Here is a 19,501-nt window from a genome sequence, read left to right as displayed (position 1 = left end):
TTCAAAGGTGTTTATAGAGGTATAGTTTCTGGCAAAGTCTCTTCACTGTTCTGCTCCTAAAAAGCTGATGTTTCCTTACCTTTCACAGAAAGGTTTTCCTCTGATTATCGGTACAGTAACTAGTCTAGTGCATTAAGGGACAGTATTATAAACTTTTTTTTTCCTGTCTTAAATTTACATTGGGGTAGAATGTTCAGAAACACGATTGCGGGATGAGTGACGAGGAGGAAAGAGCATATGCTGCAAAACCTGCCAATCCAGTTGAGGATATAATTGTTCAGCAAAACAAAAACATAACTAGACTAAGAAGCTTACTGGTAATTAGTAGCTAATGTGTTTGTAACTATCATGTGCCTTAAAATTTTCATGGTAGGAAAATAAACAAAAAAAAAAAATCACCAATGTGTTTTCTGTAATACTACTCGACATTATCACTGTAGTTTAGACTGGTGGGGTTTTGCATTGTATTTACACTGTACTATAAACTGGAACACTTAGAATGGTTTTATTTTAAGAGTAAGACGGGGGGGAATAAAAGGTGAATTATGCTTTCATAGAACAAATGTTACCATAACAGAATGTATTATTATAGGAATTTTCCATAACACCGATAAATAGAATGCTTGTTAGAAACCAGGTATGTAGGATAACAGTTTGGTGTGTTTTCAATAAACCATGCCTGGAAAGAACATGTGTGCCATTGGTTATTTGTATTTGTTACATCAGATGTCCTAAATATTCTCTGCCACATAACATCATTCAGCCAGGGTACGGAGTAGCGGGACCCAAGCGCAGGCCAGCAGTGTGCTGCGAAAAAGCCTCTGGTAATGAAAGTGATTGGCGTATGCTTTAATGTACTGCAGCTGGAAACAGTAATTCCGTGGCTTATGTCAGCGTAGCAGAAAGCCATATAATGACTTTGGAGTGTAGATCTTGGTTTTATTAAGACACAAGGGTGTTTCTGGGGCTGGGGGGACAGACATCTGCCTGGGTCTGTTCAAAGGACTGCACGTTTGGATTGACAAGCATATCTTACTGATGGCTTTACCATGTGTGAGGTCACTGACCTTTCACCACGCTTGCTAATAAAATATTTTAGTACACCACGTCACATGGATGTTTAAGTAAGTAAGTAAGTGTGTGTGTGTGTGTGTGTGGTTTAAAAAAAAAATCAGAGATCCCAGGAATTGACTGGCGCTAAATGCAAGCTTTGGGTAAGATATGAGAGACTTCTCTCTTGCGCTTTTCTTTTTTACATGCTTTTAGGGTATATTAGATCATTTAGTTTTACTGCTGTGTGGAAGGGAGATCCACCCAGAAGCTGAGGAGACAACTTCCCAGTACATGACATGGCCAATTGCTGACAGATCTGTTGTGTTAATTTTGATGGAATAGCTGGGCCCAGGCAATCAAAGGTGTTAACGTGATCCTATCACTGTACAACACTAAAGAGTTAAACATGGTTCAAGGTTTTGAATAAGCAGGTTGAGGTCTCTATAGTCTCATCACCATTAAACATTTTATAAAGAGAAAGAGAGAGAACCAGTCAAAGCATTTCAAATGTAAAGTATAGTAAGGATTTCATTTTACAATATTTCTCATTCCCTTTTCCTTCAGTAGTAGAAAGTTTTTATAGGGAACCCCCAAACGTGCCCCATTTGACAGTCTTTTAGATCATGATAACTGTTCTTTTTGGGAAAAAGAGAAGTTAGTTGAGCTGGTCTGGACTGCTGACAAAGACCAGTCCCATTCTCTTCAAGATCAAACAAGACAAATGGACACAAAAAATGACAGCAAAGAACAACCAGGGTAGAAAATGCAGTTTCTGTCTCTGGTGTTGACTCACTTGCAACTTCCTTCCTGAAGTAACTCAGTACAGCACATGGTTTTATCAGCCAACGGCAAGACCTAGCAAACCAGTACGAGCATTGCGAGGTGTAGGGCATTGCTTTTAGCTGCCTATCTGGTAATGAGCTTACAGCAGTGTTGTAAAAGATGCAGCCTTGTCTGGCTAAGCCAGACACTTACTAGACAGAAGGGGATTTGAGAAAGTTAGAAAAGAGAAGAAATAAGGTGGAGAAAGGTCAAGGACACGTGAAGGAGGGGTAACAGCAGGAACCCAAGTCTCCCATTTCAGGTGCTATTCAGAACTTAACCCAAGTGGTAGAAGTGATGATGTTATTGGTTCCCTCTCTCTGGCCTGGATTGGTAAGGACAATGAAGGCCTAACAGTGTTGTAGTGGATCCTGGCATCCCAAGAGATGGTGGGGCAGCCATAATGATAAAGTTCTCTCCTTCCAGTCCACCAATTTCCACCATTTTGATTCCCCCCAAAGACTCCTTTTTTAAGGATCCCCTAAAGGAGGTGGTGAGTGGCACAGGTCATCTCCTCTATATTCGGTCCACCGATTAGGTTAGTTAATTTCTGATTTCATTCATTTTGTTTATTAGTCAGGATCTTAACACAGTCCTTGGGTGGTATCAGCAGATCTTTTTGTTTGACCTAATCCAGTCTTTCACGTCTGTCAACTTTTATATAACAACTGTATGTCACAGGCTGAGTTGGATATTTGTGACCTTGGACAACATAGAGAACAAACCTCTGCACAACAGATCTTCTCTGAGGTACTGACTCTCCCTGGCAGGTTCATCAATGTTGATCAGATCAACAGAGAGATTGATGTGGCAAACAAGAACTGGATAAATTCATGGTGGTTAAGTCCATTAATGGCTATTAGCCGGGATGGGTAAGGAATGGTGTCCCTAGCCTCTGTTTGTCAGAGGATGGAGATGGATGGCAGGAGAGAGATCACTTGATCATTGCCTGTTAGGTCCACTCCCTCTGGGGCACCTGGCATTGGCCACTGTCGGTAGACAGGATACTGGGCTAGATGGACCTTTGGTCTGACCCGGTACGGCCGTTCTTATGTTCTTATAATGTCACACTTCCTGACCTGCACTCATCAAGCATGGGAAAGGTCCAGCAAAAATCTCTAGCAGCAATAGTGCCCTGCAGTGAGCTGGCGAGCAAGAGGAGGCGAGGTTTTCCCTGGAAATTAAACATTAGTAAATCATATTACTGGTCAAACTTCATTATACCATTAATAGGTTATCACTTTTGAGGTTCCAAAGACCTTTAGCTGTGGATGCTTGTTAGCAGTACTGGGGAGTTTATCTTCAACTTACCCCTCCTTTAAATCTCAGATGTCTAGAATGCATCTCAAGCTGTTGTGCAAAATCATGTGCTGGTCTTATACTCACAGACAGAACATCTCATTTTACAAGCGATGTGGCTCTTACTCTCAGAATCTGGCTCCTAGTAGGTATTGCCAACATTCCGCTGCAGGAAAGAATCTGACTTTTGTTTTCGTTATGGCTGCACTAAAGTGGTAGATGCTGTAGGTAAGATACTGAGCTAAAACAAATATGTGGTTTCTACAGTTGACCTTTTACAGCTGTCAGAGTAGTTTCATTTTCAGCTCATCATCTTCTGGCCAAACTGGAGAACGGAGTCCCTGAGGTGAAAGGTTAACGTGGGAACAATTGACATGAAATATCACAGCCCTGGTCTGTATCTGATTTCAACAAAATCTCCAGTGAGCTTCCTGTCACCACAGTGGGTGTTCACCAGGATTTTTTTGCTTCCTACTGTAACAGCTTTATTTGTAACTACAGGCGAGTCGCATCTTACGCGGGGGTTAGGTTCTGAAGTCGGCTCATAAGGCGAAAATTGCGTATAGTCAAACGTTCATTGAGTGGAATGGCGGGCGGAATCGCCTGTGCTACAGGTACAGTATTTAAATAGTTATTTTTCTCTGTTTTGTTTTGTTTTGCCGAGCGCGTATAGTTAAAATCGCGTAAGTTAAATGCTCCTATGATGCGACTCCACTGTAATGCACAGCATTGGCAATACCAGGCTGTGGTACAAGCTGACAATAAGTAAATGAAAAGTTAAAGGGATGTTAGCAAATTTGGTTGACCCCTTGCCTCCCCCAATCTTTCAACTGTCATCTTACCTATTTAAAAAGCCAGTTTTTGCGTGTGTTGGCCCTCAGCCATAATGGGGGGTGGGGTGGGAGGGTGAGGAGATACTGTTGTAGGAACTGACCCCGGTCTGTCTCATAGCACGGCTCACTACCACTGGGCCCTCCCAATATTTTCCATTGGGCTAATTTATCTCAATTAGGATTGCTTAGAATTGATCATTTGCAAGGTGAGTTGGGAGAACTGGCTGGAGGAATTTATTTAATTGGTAGTTTCCATCAGTGGCACTTTACAAGCTGAGGGTCTTTGGTCAAACACTCGAGCTTCGATTTACTGTTCCATTGAGAACAGGATTGTGAATATTTGGGTTGTCTTTGACACCCATTGCAATAGGATGATATTGCATTGACTCTCAATCGATGCTGGGATCTTTAGGACGCTATCTACCCCTGTACAAAGGAGGCTATTCAGATAGCCTACAGCCTTCACTGCTTCCACAATCCAAAGTCTGCTTTTACTCTGAAAAGCAGCTCTGTTTGCCAGTCATTCAAATTCAGCTAGGTTCTTTCCTTTTCGCCCTCGGTCACCAGTAATAAATAGTGTTACATGGGTCTGGCTGAGGGTAAAATTTGTCCTTGCCTTTGGAACTTGGTTAACAATCTGATGATGCATGAACCAGAATAGAACTGAGCCCTTCCATAGCCATGCTGGCCCTGTAGTTCTAATAGGAGGAAAACACTTAATTTTGACCTTAAAAGAAGTGGCTGTGGCTCTGACTGCGGCTCTGACTGCATACAGAGCTCACGTTGTCTCTTTCCCAAATAAAACTGCTATGCCCCATGAGGGAATCCGCTCTGTGTAATATCCACACCAACCTAATGGCTTCTCTGTACTTCTCCCTGCCACGTCCTGCTTTCTTGATATTCTCCTTGCATCATAACACATTTAAAGGGCTGTAGGCTACAAAATGAGAACACTTCCCTGATTCTGTTTTGCAAAGTACAGCAGAGGACTGCATCACAAGCTGCACCTAAACCTTTGTTGACATGCAAATGCTCTCACGGCGCTTGGTTTGCTTCAGAATTCTTACATGCAACAACGTCACAATACAGAGCTTCTGAGTAGACCAGGCATGCAGCCTCTGACATGTGTTGGGCTTCATCAGTATCAATAAGTCACAGCAACCTGCTGTGGTGAGAGGGAGCCTTAACTGCAATCAAAGGCATATAGGCTAAAAATGGAAGAGGCCTGCCAAAGTTATGACCTTTAAAAGAGTGGCCACTGGACACTCACCCCACGATGTAGATGGGCTTGTAAATGGTGCCCTCCAGGTGTTTTGCAAACACTTTAAAATCACCAGAAGGGCTTTGATACCATGCCAGTGAGTTACGCACATGATCACTAATGATCTCTACAGCTAGGCACTTATACGTTGTTTACATTTATATTTCAGGGTGAGAGATGGCTGCCCCTAGAGGCTCAGAAAGGAATGACGCACACACCCATGCACAGTACAGCACTGAACTATTAGGCTATGGGCACCATATGACATTTTTACCTCCTGAGGCATCAGTTACTGGCCACTGCTGGAGAGTCAGTCCTGGAGTGGATGGACCTGGGATCTGATCCAGTAGAGTTTAAGGTTGAGAAAGACAGACGATTAGCGATTTTCCTGATCAAGGTAAATTATGGTGGCTTTGCCTCATTATGTCTATTTGGAAAGTAATGCATCCACGAGCTGGCTGGGTGTCCTAAACCATGATGGGGCTTGGTCAGTCCTAGTGATCAGAGCCATGGCAGTAGGGCCTAGTGATGAGAGTCAAGGCTCAGAGCGGAATCAGGAGTCCGGAGCCGGTTTGGACTGAGCTGCTGTTCCTCCTGTGAGGCTTTTATACCTGCCCTGAGAGTCACCAGACCAGTTTCTGGCTTGTGAATTGGCTGGGGCCTAGCACAGCAGAGACTCCTCACTTTTCACTGGGTTCCTCTAGTTAACTGTGTCCATTTTCAATCTGAGCTTACAACTGTGGTTAACTTGCTCTCCTTTCCAGTTGTATTGTCTGAAGTCTTTGCCAAGCTCATTTTCACTGACTTAGAGATGTGATTCTCTCCAGCTCCTGAGCCAGAATAAATAACACTTCAGGGAGGCGAAGTGGAAAAGCAGCTGGCTAAATAACATGCCTGTGAGAATCCAACGTGGAAGGGGAAAGGGAGTATGTATCTACTGGTTTTAGAAGACAGGGACTATTTCTGGAGCTGCTCCCTGGCTTGAAACCTACAGCGGAAGTGCTGGGCAGAGTCCATGTGGAATAAAATGGAGTCACACACTCAGTAACTGCACAAGTCATTTTTTCCCCTTCATTTTTATTTATAAATTTTTGAATTTCACCCAGTTGTGCAACAGCAATGGGATACGCTGAGAAGTGCCCTGCCAGTGGACTATTGCACCATTTGGGTGACTAAAGTCACTTTGGGTTTGGCCTTGTACCTTAATATTTACTGTAATGTGAACACAACCCAGGGCATACAATAATCGCCCAGAAAAGCACAGCCTGTTGCGTCCTATTATAAATCATCAGCCAGCACCTTACATTTATGCAGCTCTTGGCCTACAGTAAGAAGCATATCCTGTCCCCAAAGAGCTTACATTGGTTATGTACAATGCAAAGGGTTGGAAAACAGCATTTTAATCAAGGTCTTGGCGGTTTATGTGCGTTTGGTAGTTCATTATAAAGAAGCTGCTCCCTTAATGCTACTTGTCTGTTCAAAGGACCCCACGAATGTATATTTTTATCCATTTATTTTGTGTAGCCTTCCTGGTCCCTCCCCCACAATCACATTAATTATCTTGTCTGCCTTGCCCACTATCAAACTGTGTTTTGTTTTCTCCAGCACAGAACACCATGAATTTTTATTGGTAGCTAGCGAGGAATGTGTGTGATGTAACTGAAGGATTCTTCACTGTAGTGCATTGCCAGTTATTTAGCCAAATCAGAGCTGCTGAAATATTCCTTCCCTGCAAACTGTGTCTTTCTCTCTCTTAGAAGCGATTAGTCTGTTTTGGCTTAAGGACACAGAAAATCACAGCGACTGCTGAGAGTCTGTTTCACTCTTGGCTAGTAGGGTTTGAACTCAAAGTAAACCGATTGGTTTTGCTGTTTGGCAAGAAGCAGATCACCTTAAGGGAATGTATATCATCTTGGATGCAGATAGCCATCTGAAAAGAGAAAAAAACAGGCTTCTCCATCTAATCTTTGGCTGGCTACCCTACTTATGCACATGCTCACTAGACCTTGGTTTCCCTCTTCTCTAAACCCATCTTCTTCATTATAACTTGCTTTAATTACAGCCCCAAAAGTACAGAAAGCTAAACATGAAGCACAGACAGAGTTAACCTGTGCAGTTGCATTTACAACACTTGAAACAACAGTTGGATACCAGTGACTCCCTTTATCCCACAAACACGGCCTTTTCCATGGCATCCTTCACTTTCATGTACTCCACGTGCGAGGGATAGTTGGTACATTCAAAACGGTTGTTATTGCGGATGTACTTAATGAACTCTGGAGCCCCAGGGAAAATGACGTTGTCAGCCAGGATAACAGAGCCCTTCCTCAGCAAGCCATGGTCCTAGAAAGAAGAGAGACTTGTGCTTGGTGAATCTGTTCATTTTAGAATAAGCTAACGTTTGATAAGTGCTAGTGCAAATCACTTTCATATTAGTGACATTTCATGCTAAAGTGAATTCCTGTACTAACAGGCCAACATGGGTTTGATCAGGAAAAAATAGCCGTGACACACTCTACAGGTTCTGCAAACAACAGCTGAAAAGCTGGATCTTTCTGCTAACGTCATCAGCAGTAAAAGAGTTAATGATGCTGATAGGAAATTGATGGCATTAGGATTCAGATTCAAATGAATGGGGACAAGTCATGCCTAAGTTACTGTTTCTGGCGGTCTCTGCAGAGTTAAGACAACTCTGTCATTCACATTTGGAAGGATTTCTTCACACAGGGAGAGACTTGACCATTCCTTTTGATTTCAGATTAATATTGAAATTTTGCAGAAGCTGGTGAAACCACCAGAGAGGGGGCTGCATGGCATTCTGGGCAGCAAAGTCTCAACGGGGCCCTGGCCCACTACTAGAAAAACACAGAGTTTAGGACTGAGATTTCCTGTGCTCAGTCTTCCTCGATCCCATCCAACCTTCAGCTGCTTTATTTGGCGACAGGGCATGGAGCACGGTTAGTGCCCAAAGAGGGCCAGGCTGGCAAGTTACCAAGAATTCAAGGGCCATAATTAACTTGCCATATACCCGGGCATCCAATGTTTAACAAAAATAAAGCTGCAACCATATAATTTGCTTCCTTGTATCTTCCTTGACAAAGAGACATTGCTTATCTGAATACACCAGCAATTTTCAAAATAAAAGCCTGCAGCTTATCAGCTTTGTTCCCACCCTGCAGTTATGGGGAGGGTTGCATCTTTAAGACTCCCTGGATGGCTTTTACCCCACACATCAGTATTGTAGAGGCCACTAGCGGTTAGCTCACCATGCTCGCCTCTTGATTGTGTGCCAATCTGAAGAGAAGAGGCGGTTTGGGAGGTATGTCAATATCCTCTGGCCTGTACTTTCTAATAATCAGATCAGAAACTCGAGTGAAAAGGGCATTTCTCCAGCTGTAATTTCCAACACTAGCTGCTGTGTCATTGTGACTCCGCTGATGTTTGCCAGCTGCTCTTTGTATCAAGGACCTTTTCTAGAACTGGGTGAAAGGGAAACTGCCTGGGACTCAAACCACAACCTGGGCCATCTGAAATGCTTGTCAAAAACGATGTTCAAAATGCCAGGTTGAAGAAACATTCAAAGTGTTTCCTTCAGCCGGTCCATCTAAAGTCCCTTGGTGGTGTTACACTGCAAGGATTCATGAGAATAAGCAAAACACTCTGGTTTGTAATCACATCAAACTGTTGACTAAGAAGTTGGAGCCATATGATTCTCAATCCTTTGCTTTAGCTGGTTTTTTTGCTTTGTTTTTTTAAGGTTCAGAGCTGGAACTGGTGCTCTAGCCCTCCAAAGAGCTGGGAGCTCAGTAACTGTTACAGAGCAAGTTTAAAAATGAACATTCTCGGGAGGCAAAGGAATTTCAGAACAAAAATGTACTGTCTCCCAGCTACTGATGTGTAAATTCAATGGTGGGTTTAAGTCCCAAAGAAACCCTCTACTTTTTAAAAGGCTGCTTGTAGGGAGGAGAGAGTGGGAGCCTAAGACAGAGTGCTTGTATTCTCCAAACAGGGGTGGTGAAACTGGTGCTATGCAAGAGAGGGAGAATGGGGCTAGTGCGAAGCAGTCAGCAGAGAGGCTCATACAAGAGCGAGTGGGTAGATATTTGTGGAGAATGTAACTGAAAAATGGCATTTCCATCCAATTAGTCATTTAGTTCTAGAGATAATCACAGGTCTAATGGTGCTATTGAGCTGTGATATTATGTGCATTTGCGCTGTTTTTATAAACACCGAGGCTGTGATTATCACTGGGTTATTTGCTGACGTTTGGAAATACCCTGGGGTCCTCAACTGCTCTCGTTTGTCATTACCTGGCTGTTTAAAGCCAACCCATAATTTGCTATGGCTATTATAGCCTCCTAATTTTGTAATGAAGAGTCATTAAGTGTTACCGTTGTTGCTGACAGAATCTGTCCCCACGTCTAGCTGTGGGTGGAAAGAGGCTGAATGGCATTTCCTGGAATGAGAGCCTAGCATGGTCCTAGGAAAAGTCTTCCCTCTGCTAAGGGGGAAGACTTATTGCCAATCAGATGGTAAGGATGCCCCAGATGTTCATAAAAAGAAGATACAAACATGTGCTATCAAGATTGAATTTCATCCAGGAACACAAACCCCAACAACAGTGTTTGCCATCAGGAAATTAGTGTTGTGAAGGCTGGGACTGGAGTCTGAACTTCTCCAAAATTCAGGGCATTTGGATCAGGTGTCCTGGCTTAATCTGATAGGGAAAGACTTAAGTCATGACGTTCAGATCCAAACCTGTACTTCTCCAGTGTCTGTGGCTGGTTCTCATTGGGTATTCAGCTTCAGGCCTTTCCAGAGAGGAAGATCCTGCAAGTGGCTGAACAATCCCTGGGAAGTGCTGAGCACCCTCCGTTCCCATTGACAATAATAGGGGAGGCAAGGGCACTTCGCACTGTTGTGACTCCAGCCCCAAAGCTCCATCCCTTTTCACCACATGGCTGGTTGTTTGTTAAACATTCCTCTGGTGAGTGCCCCGCTATAGCTATAGAAAACACACCCTGCCCAAATGTGGGAAGATCTTACAGACATCTGGATATTCACTATGGGGGTTTTAGGGCTGAAATCATTCCAACTCACAAGCAGCAGGATGGTGTCTGGCAGGTATCTATCTTTCCAATGGTCGAGAAAGACGAAATCCAGTGTGTCCACTTCATGCTTTTTCTTCAGCTGTGGGATAATTGTCTCCGAAGGGCCTTCTAGAATTTTCACCTGAAAAGCAAATTCATCTCATGTTGATCTGTGCGCCTTGTTTTAAGCACAATGCCCCTTGTGACACTGTGCAGTCTATATGGGTTTTATAAAAACTTGATAATAAGTCAATATAATGTAACTGGGATAGTTTTAGAGAAAATACGGTAATAAGTGAATATAACATAACTGGGATATGCTTCATGCAAAAGGTCTCTTGTAAGGTATCATTACAAAGCTTATAATCTATTGAGTGTGATCATCCGATTTGTATAAATGTACCACTCTTGTATCTAAAACTAGAAATATAAAATATAACTCTGAAGGCCTATTGTAATTATGTAAAGTGTGGGCCATTAATGATGGTTTGGAATCTTGATGACTCCCATTGTCGGCAGATGGCTGTGTTTACCTGTGAGTCTTCCTGTATATGTGTGTGCTGGCAAGTGAGTAATGAAGTCTTGCAGTGACATGTGATCATGTCACCTGAACTGGAATCCATCTTTAACCTGGTGCTTTTCCAGTGAGGGGGGGTGGAAACCCAGAGGGACAAAGGGTTCCCGCCTTATGCAAAAGATATATAAAGGGGTGGAAGAGAACAAAGGGGAGAGAGGAGCCATCATGAAGAATCCCCTAGCTACCACCTGAGCTGGAACAAGAGCTGTACCAGGGGAAAGAATTGTGCCCAGGCCTGGAAGGTGTCCAGTCTGAGAAAAAACTTACTGAAGCATCTCTGAGGGTGAGATTATCTGTATTCAGTTTGATTAGACATAGATTTGCGCATTTTATTTTATTTTGCTTGGTGACTTACTTTGTTCTGTCTGTTACTACTTGGAACCACTTAAATCCTACTGTCTGTATTTAATAAAATCACTTTTTATTTAGTAATTTACTCAGAGTATGTATTAATACCTGGGGGAGCAAACAACTGTGCATATCTCTCTATCAGTGTTATAGAGGGCGAACAATTTATGAGTTTGCCTTGCATAAGCTTTATGCAGGGTAAAATGGATTTATCTGGGTTTAGACCCCATTGGGAGTTGAGCATCTGAGTGCTAAAGACAAGCACACTACTGTGAGCTGTTTTCAGGTAAACTTGCAGCTTTGGGACAAGTGATTCAGACCCTGGGTCTGTGTTGGAGCCAGACCGGAGTGTCTGGCTCAGCAAGACAGGGTGCTGGAGTCCTGAGCTGGCAGGGAAAACAGGAGCAGGGGTAGTCTTGGTACGTCAGGTGGCAGCTCCCAAGGGGGTTTCTGTGATCCAACCCGTCACCCTTTAAGTTGCAGTCAGACTTCCGTGACCATGTTAATAGCCTTGGTGGATAACTTCAGCTGCTGGCTGGCTTTGGATCACATGGGCTTTTTTGATAAATTGACTCAATTATTTTTTCTCTGTGCAATTATAAGAAGTCTGTGACCTTGGCTCTGCTGGGAAGAGTGACTCTCTGCTGGTGACGAGGGAATCCCCTGCTGAAAACAGTGTGTGGCTTGGCTTGGAATTGCAGTCACATCTCAATCAAACCTCCTTGTCCAAAGCAAATAGAATGTACAGAAGAGAGGTTAAAAAGATGGGTTATTTAGTTTGGAACAGAGCCTGCCGCTGTGGATTCTTCTTCTGGCTCAGATAGCTGGAAACTTGTGAGAATAGCTCATGCAGTTTGGGGAAACTCAAACTGCAATCCCTGCTCTCACTTGAGCCCCAATCTCTTTCCAAACCCCAATCTGGATCTGAATCACACCACTCTAAGAACATAAGAATGGCCATACTGGATCAGACCAATGGTCCATCTAGCCCAGTATCCTGTCTTACAACAGTTGGCAATGCCAGGTGCTTCAGAGGGAATGAACAGAAGAGGTAATCATGAAGTGATCCACCCCCTGTTACCCATTCCCAGCTTCTGGCAAACAGAGGCTAGGGACACCATCCATGCCCATGTTGGCTAATAGCCACTGATGGACCTATCCTCCATAAACTTACCTAGTTCTTTTTTGAACCCTGCTACAGTCTTGGCCATCACAACATCTTCTGGCAAAGAGTTCCACAGGTTGACTGTGTTGTGTGAAGAAATACTTCCCTTTGTTTGTTTTAAACCTGCTGCCTATTAATTTCATTTGGTGACCCCTAGTTCTTGTGTTATGAGAAGGAGTAAATAACACTTGCTTATTCACTTTTTCCACACGAGTCATGATTTTATAGATCTCTATCATATCCCCCCCTTAGTCGTCTCTTTTCTATGCTGAAAAGTTCCAGTCTTATTAATCTCTCCTCATATGGCAGCTGTTCCATACCCCTAATCATTTTTGTTGCCCTTTTCTGAACCTTTTCCAGTTCCAATAGATCTTTTCTGAGATGGGGCGATCAGATCTGCACGCAGTATTGAAGATGTGGGTGTACCATCGATTTATATAGAGGCAACATGATACTTTGTCGTCTTATCTATCTTTGTCTTCTTTCTAATGATTCCCAACATTGTTAGCTTTACTAACTACTCAGGTATCTTAAACACAGTGTGTGTGAAAAGGTGTTCACGACCCTGCCCCAGTCCCTAATGGGCATTTCCCAATTTCACACATCTACCACACAGATGAACCCAATTGCCATGCTCAGTTCACTGCTAAAATAGCCTGGGATATTGCAATTGCTATGTTAGCCTAAGTATAAGAGGGCGAAATGCCAGTATTTCTTCTGACCTAACATCTACTTAGTCCCTTCATTTACCAGCCACAGAAGATCAAGATGTACCTTATCTTGCACTCCAGCAAACTCAATCATCTGTCTGGCAATAGCAGCAAAGTCAGGGTTGAACTCGATGGTCAGTAAGCGAGCGCTGGGATTTAACAGCCGAGCAATCCTCACAGCTGAGTAGCCACAGTACGTTCCCAGCTCCAGCAAGACTGATGGCTTTGTCTCCTCCAGTATCTTGTCTAGAATCAAACCTGAATGGGAGAGAAATGGGTTAACTCTGGACTAAATCAAACGGCAGCAAATAATAAAGTTAGTGGATGGAATCTTACAAGTTCATTTACTAAGCTGCTGTAAGGAGATTCAGAATGTGATGGTTTATGATAAATTATACAGGGCTTCTTTTGCAGACTGGCTCTTACTTAAAATGAGATTCATTTTGAAGTGTGTGGAATCTTGGAAAGAAACCACTTACAATAAACAGCAGTTTCGTTTGAGGTATTTGTATCAATGGGGCCCCAGTGAAACTGAAAACAGTCTTGTGAATGTTTTCATAATTTTTTTTTGCACTAGGGTGAGTTCAGGAAATAGGTTGTCTTGTATCATATTGTGAAAATTGATCATCTGACCTAGGCTTCAAATTGTAAATTTTCAAAAAAATAAGCATGTTGGGGTGTTTAAAATTTTTTTAATAAAAATCCACATTTTTGAGTGAAGATGGGCCTGTATTAAATAAAATTTAGCACAACTTTGAGTGAAAAATGCAACACTTGGCAAAAAAATGTAGTTGTTGCAAAATCTGTCCCCCTTCATGAAATGTAGAGCTCTTAAACTTTGAGAGAGTTCACATTTTGTAAATAATATTACACGCAGTCGCCTTAATGTAAGACTTTTAAGTTAAGAAATACTCATTACAAAAGGAACAGTCGAGCCAGCTGACAAAGGCTCTATCTATTTGTATTATAAAGGCCAGAAACCATTAGCCAATTGTTACAATAAATAAATAAAATTGGAAACGATATGCAATCCTGGCAAAGAAATGGACTCGGTGACAGAAGTCTATTCCATCTTTAATCTTCTATGGTCCTAAGTAGTGCCAATACATTAGATACCTGAATCTGAATGAATATTTGAAGGTATTTAGCCTTTGGCATCATGCTGCATGAGCCACCTGAACTGCTTAGTTACCCACTATTAGCTTTCACCTTGTCCTGCATCACTTGTGTACATACTGTACTGTTGTGATGCTGCAATTTGTAATTGAGCACTCTTGTTTAGTCTTCAAATCTTAGGCATTAAAAATAAATAATGTTGGGATTTTGCCTACCTTACTGGAGCAGTGCCCCTTGGCGCCCACCGGATTGCCAGGTTTGTCGTAGGAGTCCCTGTTCTCAGAAAGATTTTATCTTCCCTTATTTATTTATTTGGGGGGGGGGGTGTCTGCCCTTCTATTATGAGTAGGGCCCTACCAAATTCACGGCCATGAAAAACGCATCACGAATTGTGAAATCTGTATAGTATTGGGTAAAAGCACACAAAAGACCGGATTTCACAGGGGAGAACAGTGTCTCTCAAATTGGGGGTCCTGACCCAAAAGGGAGTTGCAGGGGAGTTGCAAGGTTATTTTAGGGGGTAGCAGTATTGCCACCCTTACTTCTGCACTGACTTCAGAGCTGGGTGGCCGGAAATTGGCGGTTGCTGACTGAGGGCCCAGCTCTGTAGGCAGCAGCGCAGAAGTCAGGGTGGCAATACCGTACCAGGCCATCCTGACTTCTGTGCTGCTGCTGGCGGTGGTTCTGCCTTCAGAGCTGGGCTCCCGGCCAGCAGCTGCCGCTCTCCAGTTGCACAGCTCTGAAGGCAGCGCCACCGCCAGCAGCAGTACCGCGATAACCACCCTACAGTAACCTTTGCGACCCACCCCACACACAACTCCTTTTTGGGTTAGGACCCTACAATTACAACACTGTGAAATTTCAGAGTTAGATAGCTGAAATCATGAAATTTACGATTTTTAAAATCCTATGACTGTGAAATTGACCAAAATGGACGGTGAATTTGGTAGGGCCCTAGTTATGAGAACTGCCCCGCTGATTCCCATTCTTTATGCTTGCCTCATCCAAGGCCCTGTAATATGACCACCATCTTTGCAGCCAAGGAAAGGACAAGGCTGGAGGGGTCACTGCGGGGCACTGTGAAGTAATACCCCCTGCAGTTCTTAAAACCCACCTAACTGCTAAAGTGAAAATTATTTTCTGTGTGGGCTTCAAACTCCCAGCCATGGGCCACGTGCACCTCAATTTAAAAATCCTACGGCAGTTTAAGTCCACTGCCAATTGCAGGGAGTGGAACAACCCTTATAGGCACTGGTTGGAGCTGACTGCAAAGACAAACTGATTGGAAATGTCTGATCCTAGTCAGTTTCTCATTTCAGATTACTGTATGTGTAAGCTGACTAGGAATGGTCAATTTGCTTCTGCACTGAGTCCCTTGCTGATGTAAGAGAAACCAACTAGGTCTGCAGAAATCCACTCAGGCTCACTGTGCAGTCAGCTCCCAATTCAAGAAACTTTCAGACCGTTTCTCTCCATTTTCATGAAGTGCTGCTTTCCATATGGCAAGCCTGCAGAGGAAAACCTAGTCGAAAGCTAATCAGTTTCCCTCTGCAGCTTTTCCACAGGGAAAGCACTTGAGCAGCTTTGCAGAGACTGAAAATAGAAAGGTGGGTTGAAAAGTGCCAAAGAAAAAGGAAGAAAGGGTGACCGAGCAGACAGAAATGAGAAAATGGGGAGCCATACTAGGACAGAAAACAGGAAAGAGTATATAGATTAAAAAGAGGGAGGAAAAAAAGAAATACAGAGAACACAGGAGGAGATGCACAAAAACAGGAAAGAGGGAGGGAGAGAACTGGGTAGAAAGGGAAAAGGGGGTCAGACGGGTGAAAAATGCATTTGACTGCAAAATAATGCAAATATTAAACTGACTGACTTAAGTAACTAAATGCTATACTCTACCCTCAGCTCTTGTGCAAAACTTTCACTGATGTTGCTGGAAGGTCTCTTGGTATGGCTCTGCTCTCATTGATCTAGCCCAGGGCTCCTAATTAACAGTATAACTCAACCTTCTCCTGCCACCCAGCTTTTATTGGCACATTTCTGCAGGATAAGTGTATAATGCTGCAACTGTACATTTTTTGTATTAATTCAGGGACTTCAGTGGGAGTGACTGGTGCTCTCCTTTCTGTCCGTATTGTCTAAATGCCCTGCTTTTGCACTTACTGTTGCCCCTAATGGTGAAACTCTTGACCCCATATTATTTGTGTGACAGACTCTCTGTATATTATCTTAAAGCAAGTTTGTCTTCAATGCTTATTTATAGGATTATTTGTTTTACTAAATGCAATCAGTCATATGTAGCATAGCCTATTGTTCCAATTTATTGTAGATTAGGGATGGCTTGTTGTTATAAATTGGTGTAGTGCTATGTACCTTCTTGGGATCTGATCTCAGCATGGTCATTTCTGGTCAATACTTGGATAGGAAGCTTCCAAAGAAACCCAGGGCATTTCAGGGATCAGGGCTCTTGATTCAGTGGGTGGCACTGGTCCTTCTCAGCAAGTACTGAATCAATGTCCTAGCAGTGTACCGTTGAAACTGTTGTTTCAAATGAGCTGTAAGGCAAAGTCTAGACCGTTTTGGGTCACTAAAAGATCCCAGGGTGTTATCCCACCAGATACCCTAGCAAAATCCCCTAGTTTGGGGAGTTGGTAACTGTGGTGTATCTGTGTGCTATTCAAAACCACAGAGGAGACTGCACTTTACTGAGTGTTGAAGCCACTCCTGTCAGGTGCTTTGGCACCTTTAAGATGAGAGGTGCTAAATAAATCCAAGATAGTGTCATTATATAATTCAATGCATCATGGGCTAAATCTTAAGATCCGCACTCAGTTTTCACTCAAGCAAATTTCTACTGAAAGCCAAGGGCATTTTGTCCAAGCAAAAACCTCAGAACATGACCAAATATTACCAGGGCTAGTGCTTTAATAATGTGGGCATAGATACTAGAAGCTACGGCTTTCACCCTAAACATACTATTCATGGAATCGCAGGAACTGTTTTCATAAACTAGGCCTAAAACATCGGGGTCTCTTTGACAACTGTGTAAAAGTACAAGTTTACTAGGGTTAACCCTAGATTACTAAGTTTAACCTCCAAATTCCCTGCACTGCCTCCAAAAACTAAAAGGGACAAATTTTATTCACTTTGCTGGTTTGGCCTTTAAGAGAAACTAAGACGTGCCAGGTGCTAGTAATGTCAGATTCTCCTATTAGTATATAGGACAGCTTCTTGTGTATATTACACCTGTATGATCTCTCTTCCCTCAAAAATACATTGCCTATAACTATTGTTTATACGTGCAAAATTCCTCTTATTTTAAATACTCATGGTTCGCACATTTCAATCGAGGATCTCAAAATGCTTCATAAACACCAGTGAATTAAGGCTCATGGACCTTTGTGCTGGAAATAGGATAAGATCCATTGTAACCGAGATACAGAAAGCAAGGCAGTGATTTTTCCAAGGCTAGATAGCAAGAAACTGGCAGGAATCCAAGTCAGGGGTTTTTGTTTCTCAACTCTCCAGATGCCTGCCCTCCCTCCCTTATGAAGCAATGTGCACAGCACATCAAAAAAAAAATAACCCTACAGTGCACCTACGGGATTCTTCCAAAGAGATTTACACCATCTTGCATGATTGTTTGCATAACCGCTGTTGCGGCATGCGGGGTTGCTGTGTTTTTCCAGTGACAGCAGTGACTAACAGAATAACGTATCCTGTATCATGCCAGTCTCAAACTCAAAAGTAGCCTTGAGGAGCTTATCTCTGATGTGATTACCTTTTTCATCCCCCACATTCATGGCCCACTCCTTCTGGGAGCAGTACTTATCTATGGTGTCCACTACACTCTGGGGGTCCCCTCTGACTGCATTCTGCAGCACAAAGTTTAAAATCCTCTCTTCTTTGCTCTGAGCCATGATGAAATTGGTTATTTTCTGCAGGACGATTTCATTCCACAGAATGGCTGCCCAGCCGTTGTTTCTGATGAGCACTGCAAGCAGCAGCACAATGAAGAGCAGGCTGGTAACTATGGACAAAAGGATCGGATAGCTCTCCAGCATCTGGAACAAAAGACAAAACAGGTTTTTAGTTAAGGTGGCACAGGAGAGAACCATCTTTCGCATAACTGTTACGATAGAATAACCCATAAGCAACACCCAGGATAGGAATATATAGAACTTACTATAATTCTACTGTACAGTGTGATTGGAAACAGCTATGTTTTATCCAGAGATAGACACTGGTCTGTGAGTTCCCTTTAGAGGCAAATTTCATAGGCAGTCAACAAGTAGCTTTATTAATTCCCTACTCCCCTCCCCCATGTAGCCAGGGCCGGCTCCAGGCACCAGCTGAGCAAGCTGGTGCTTGGGGCGGCAGATTGTTCGAGGCAGCATTCTGCCCAATCCTAGGGAACGGCCGCTTTTTTTTTTTTTGTTCCGCTCCGGCCGCCCTGTAGGGGGCGGCAGCGCGGAGAACCAGAGCGCCCTGCTGGGCAGTCCTCTTCCTTCCCTCCCCGCTGACTGGAGCGGAGCCCTGGCGGCAGGAGGCGGCGCAGCGGGAGGGGCTGTGGCAGCACCCCTGCTGTAGCCCTGGCCACCCCCTTCTCTCTCTCTCTCTCCCGCCCGCTCCCTCCCCCCCCAGCCGGTCCCGCTGCAACCGTGCTCCGGCCGCGCCGCAGGTTTTTTTTTTTTTTTGCTTTGCCATTCTGGCCGCCCCCCCCCTTTTTTTTTTTTTTTTTTTTTTTGCTTGGGGAGGCCCTGCATGTAGCCACTCAGTTCTGACTCCATCCCAAAAACCATTGCATAGACTGGCTGTGATCTTTAAAATCCTAAATAATTGTACTAGGTGTGATTTTCATCCCCGCTTGTTTGGGTTAGGCGGGAGTGTGGTTGAGTTGAGATTGGTGAAGAAATATGGAGCTTTTCACCTTTAGTGTTGAGCACTGTGATCTGTAGAGATCAGAGGTGGTTATGCAAAGTCCGATGTGAAATGAGCATTAATGAAGGAGTACCGGTCTCCAGGAAACACACCACAAAACCCATCGCTGCTAGCCCCTGCCTTGCTGGTACGCTCTGCAGAGACGAAGGACTGAACTTCCCCTTCACTTCAAGGTCACAATTGAGGCACTTGCCTGGAGTGGTCCAAGGACGCGGGCAGCACGATCTCTGCCTGTGCTGACAAAGCTTTGGATCTCTGAGCCATCAATCTGGCACCTTTTGCAAAC

The 19,501-nt window shown here is 43.5% G+C and overlaps 1 protein-coding gene across 2 annotated transcripts in view; it reads right to left on the bottom strand.

Moving 5' to 3' along the window:
- Positions 1-6,337: 6,337 nt before the first annotated feature.
- The window catches only part of COMT (catechol-O-methyltransferase), a 36,197-nt gene continuing 23,033 nt past the window's right edge, over positions 6,338-19,501 (bottom strand). For both annotated transcript variants that reach the window (XM_065417716.1, XM_065417717.1), the window contains exons 2-5: positions 18,056-18,338; positions 13,223-13,416; positions 10,369-10,500; positions 6,338-7,611 (exon numbers count right to left, since the gene is read on the bottom strand). In XM_065417716.1, coding sequence (XP_065273788.1) covers positions 7,432-7,611; positions 10,369-10,500; positions 13,223-13,416; positions 18,056-18,338 — 789 coding nt within the window. In that variant the 3' untranslated portion in view covers positions 6,338-7,431. The remainder of the gene's footprint in view (positions 7,612-10,368; positions 10,501-13,222; positions 13,417-18,055; positions 18,339-19,501) is intronic.

The sequence above is a fragment of the Emys orbicularis genome, chromosome 16 (assembly GCF_028017835.1).
Source record: "Emys orbicularis isolate rEmyOrb1 chromosome 16, rEmyOrb1.hap1, whole genome shotgun sequence".
NCBI lineage: Eukaryota > Metazoa > Chordata > Testudines > Emydidae > Emys > Emys orbicularis.
This window is presented reverse-complemented; position numbering and strand designations above follow the sequence as displayed.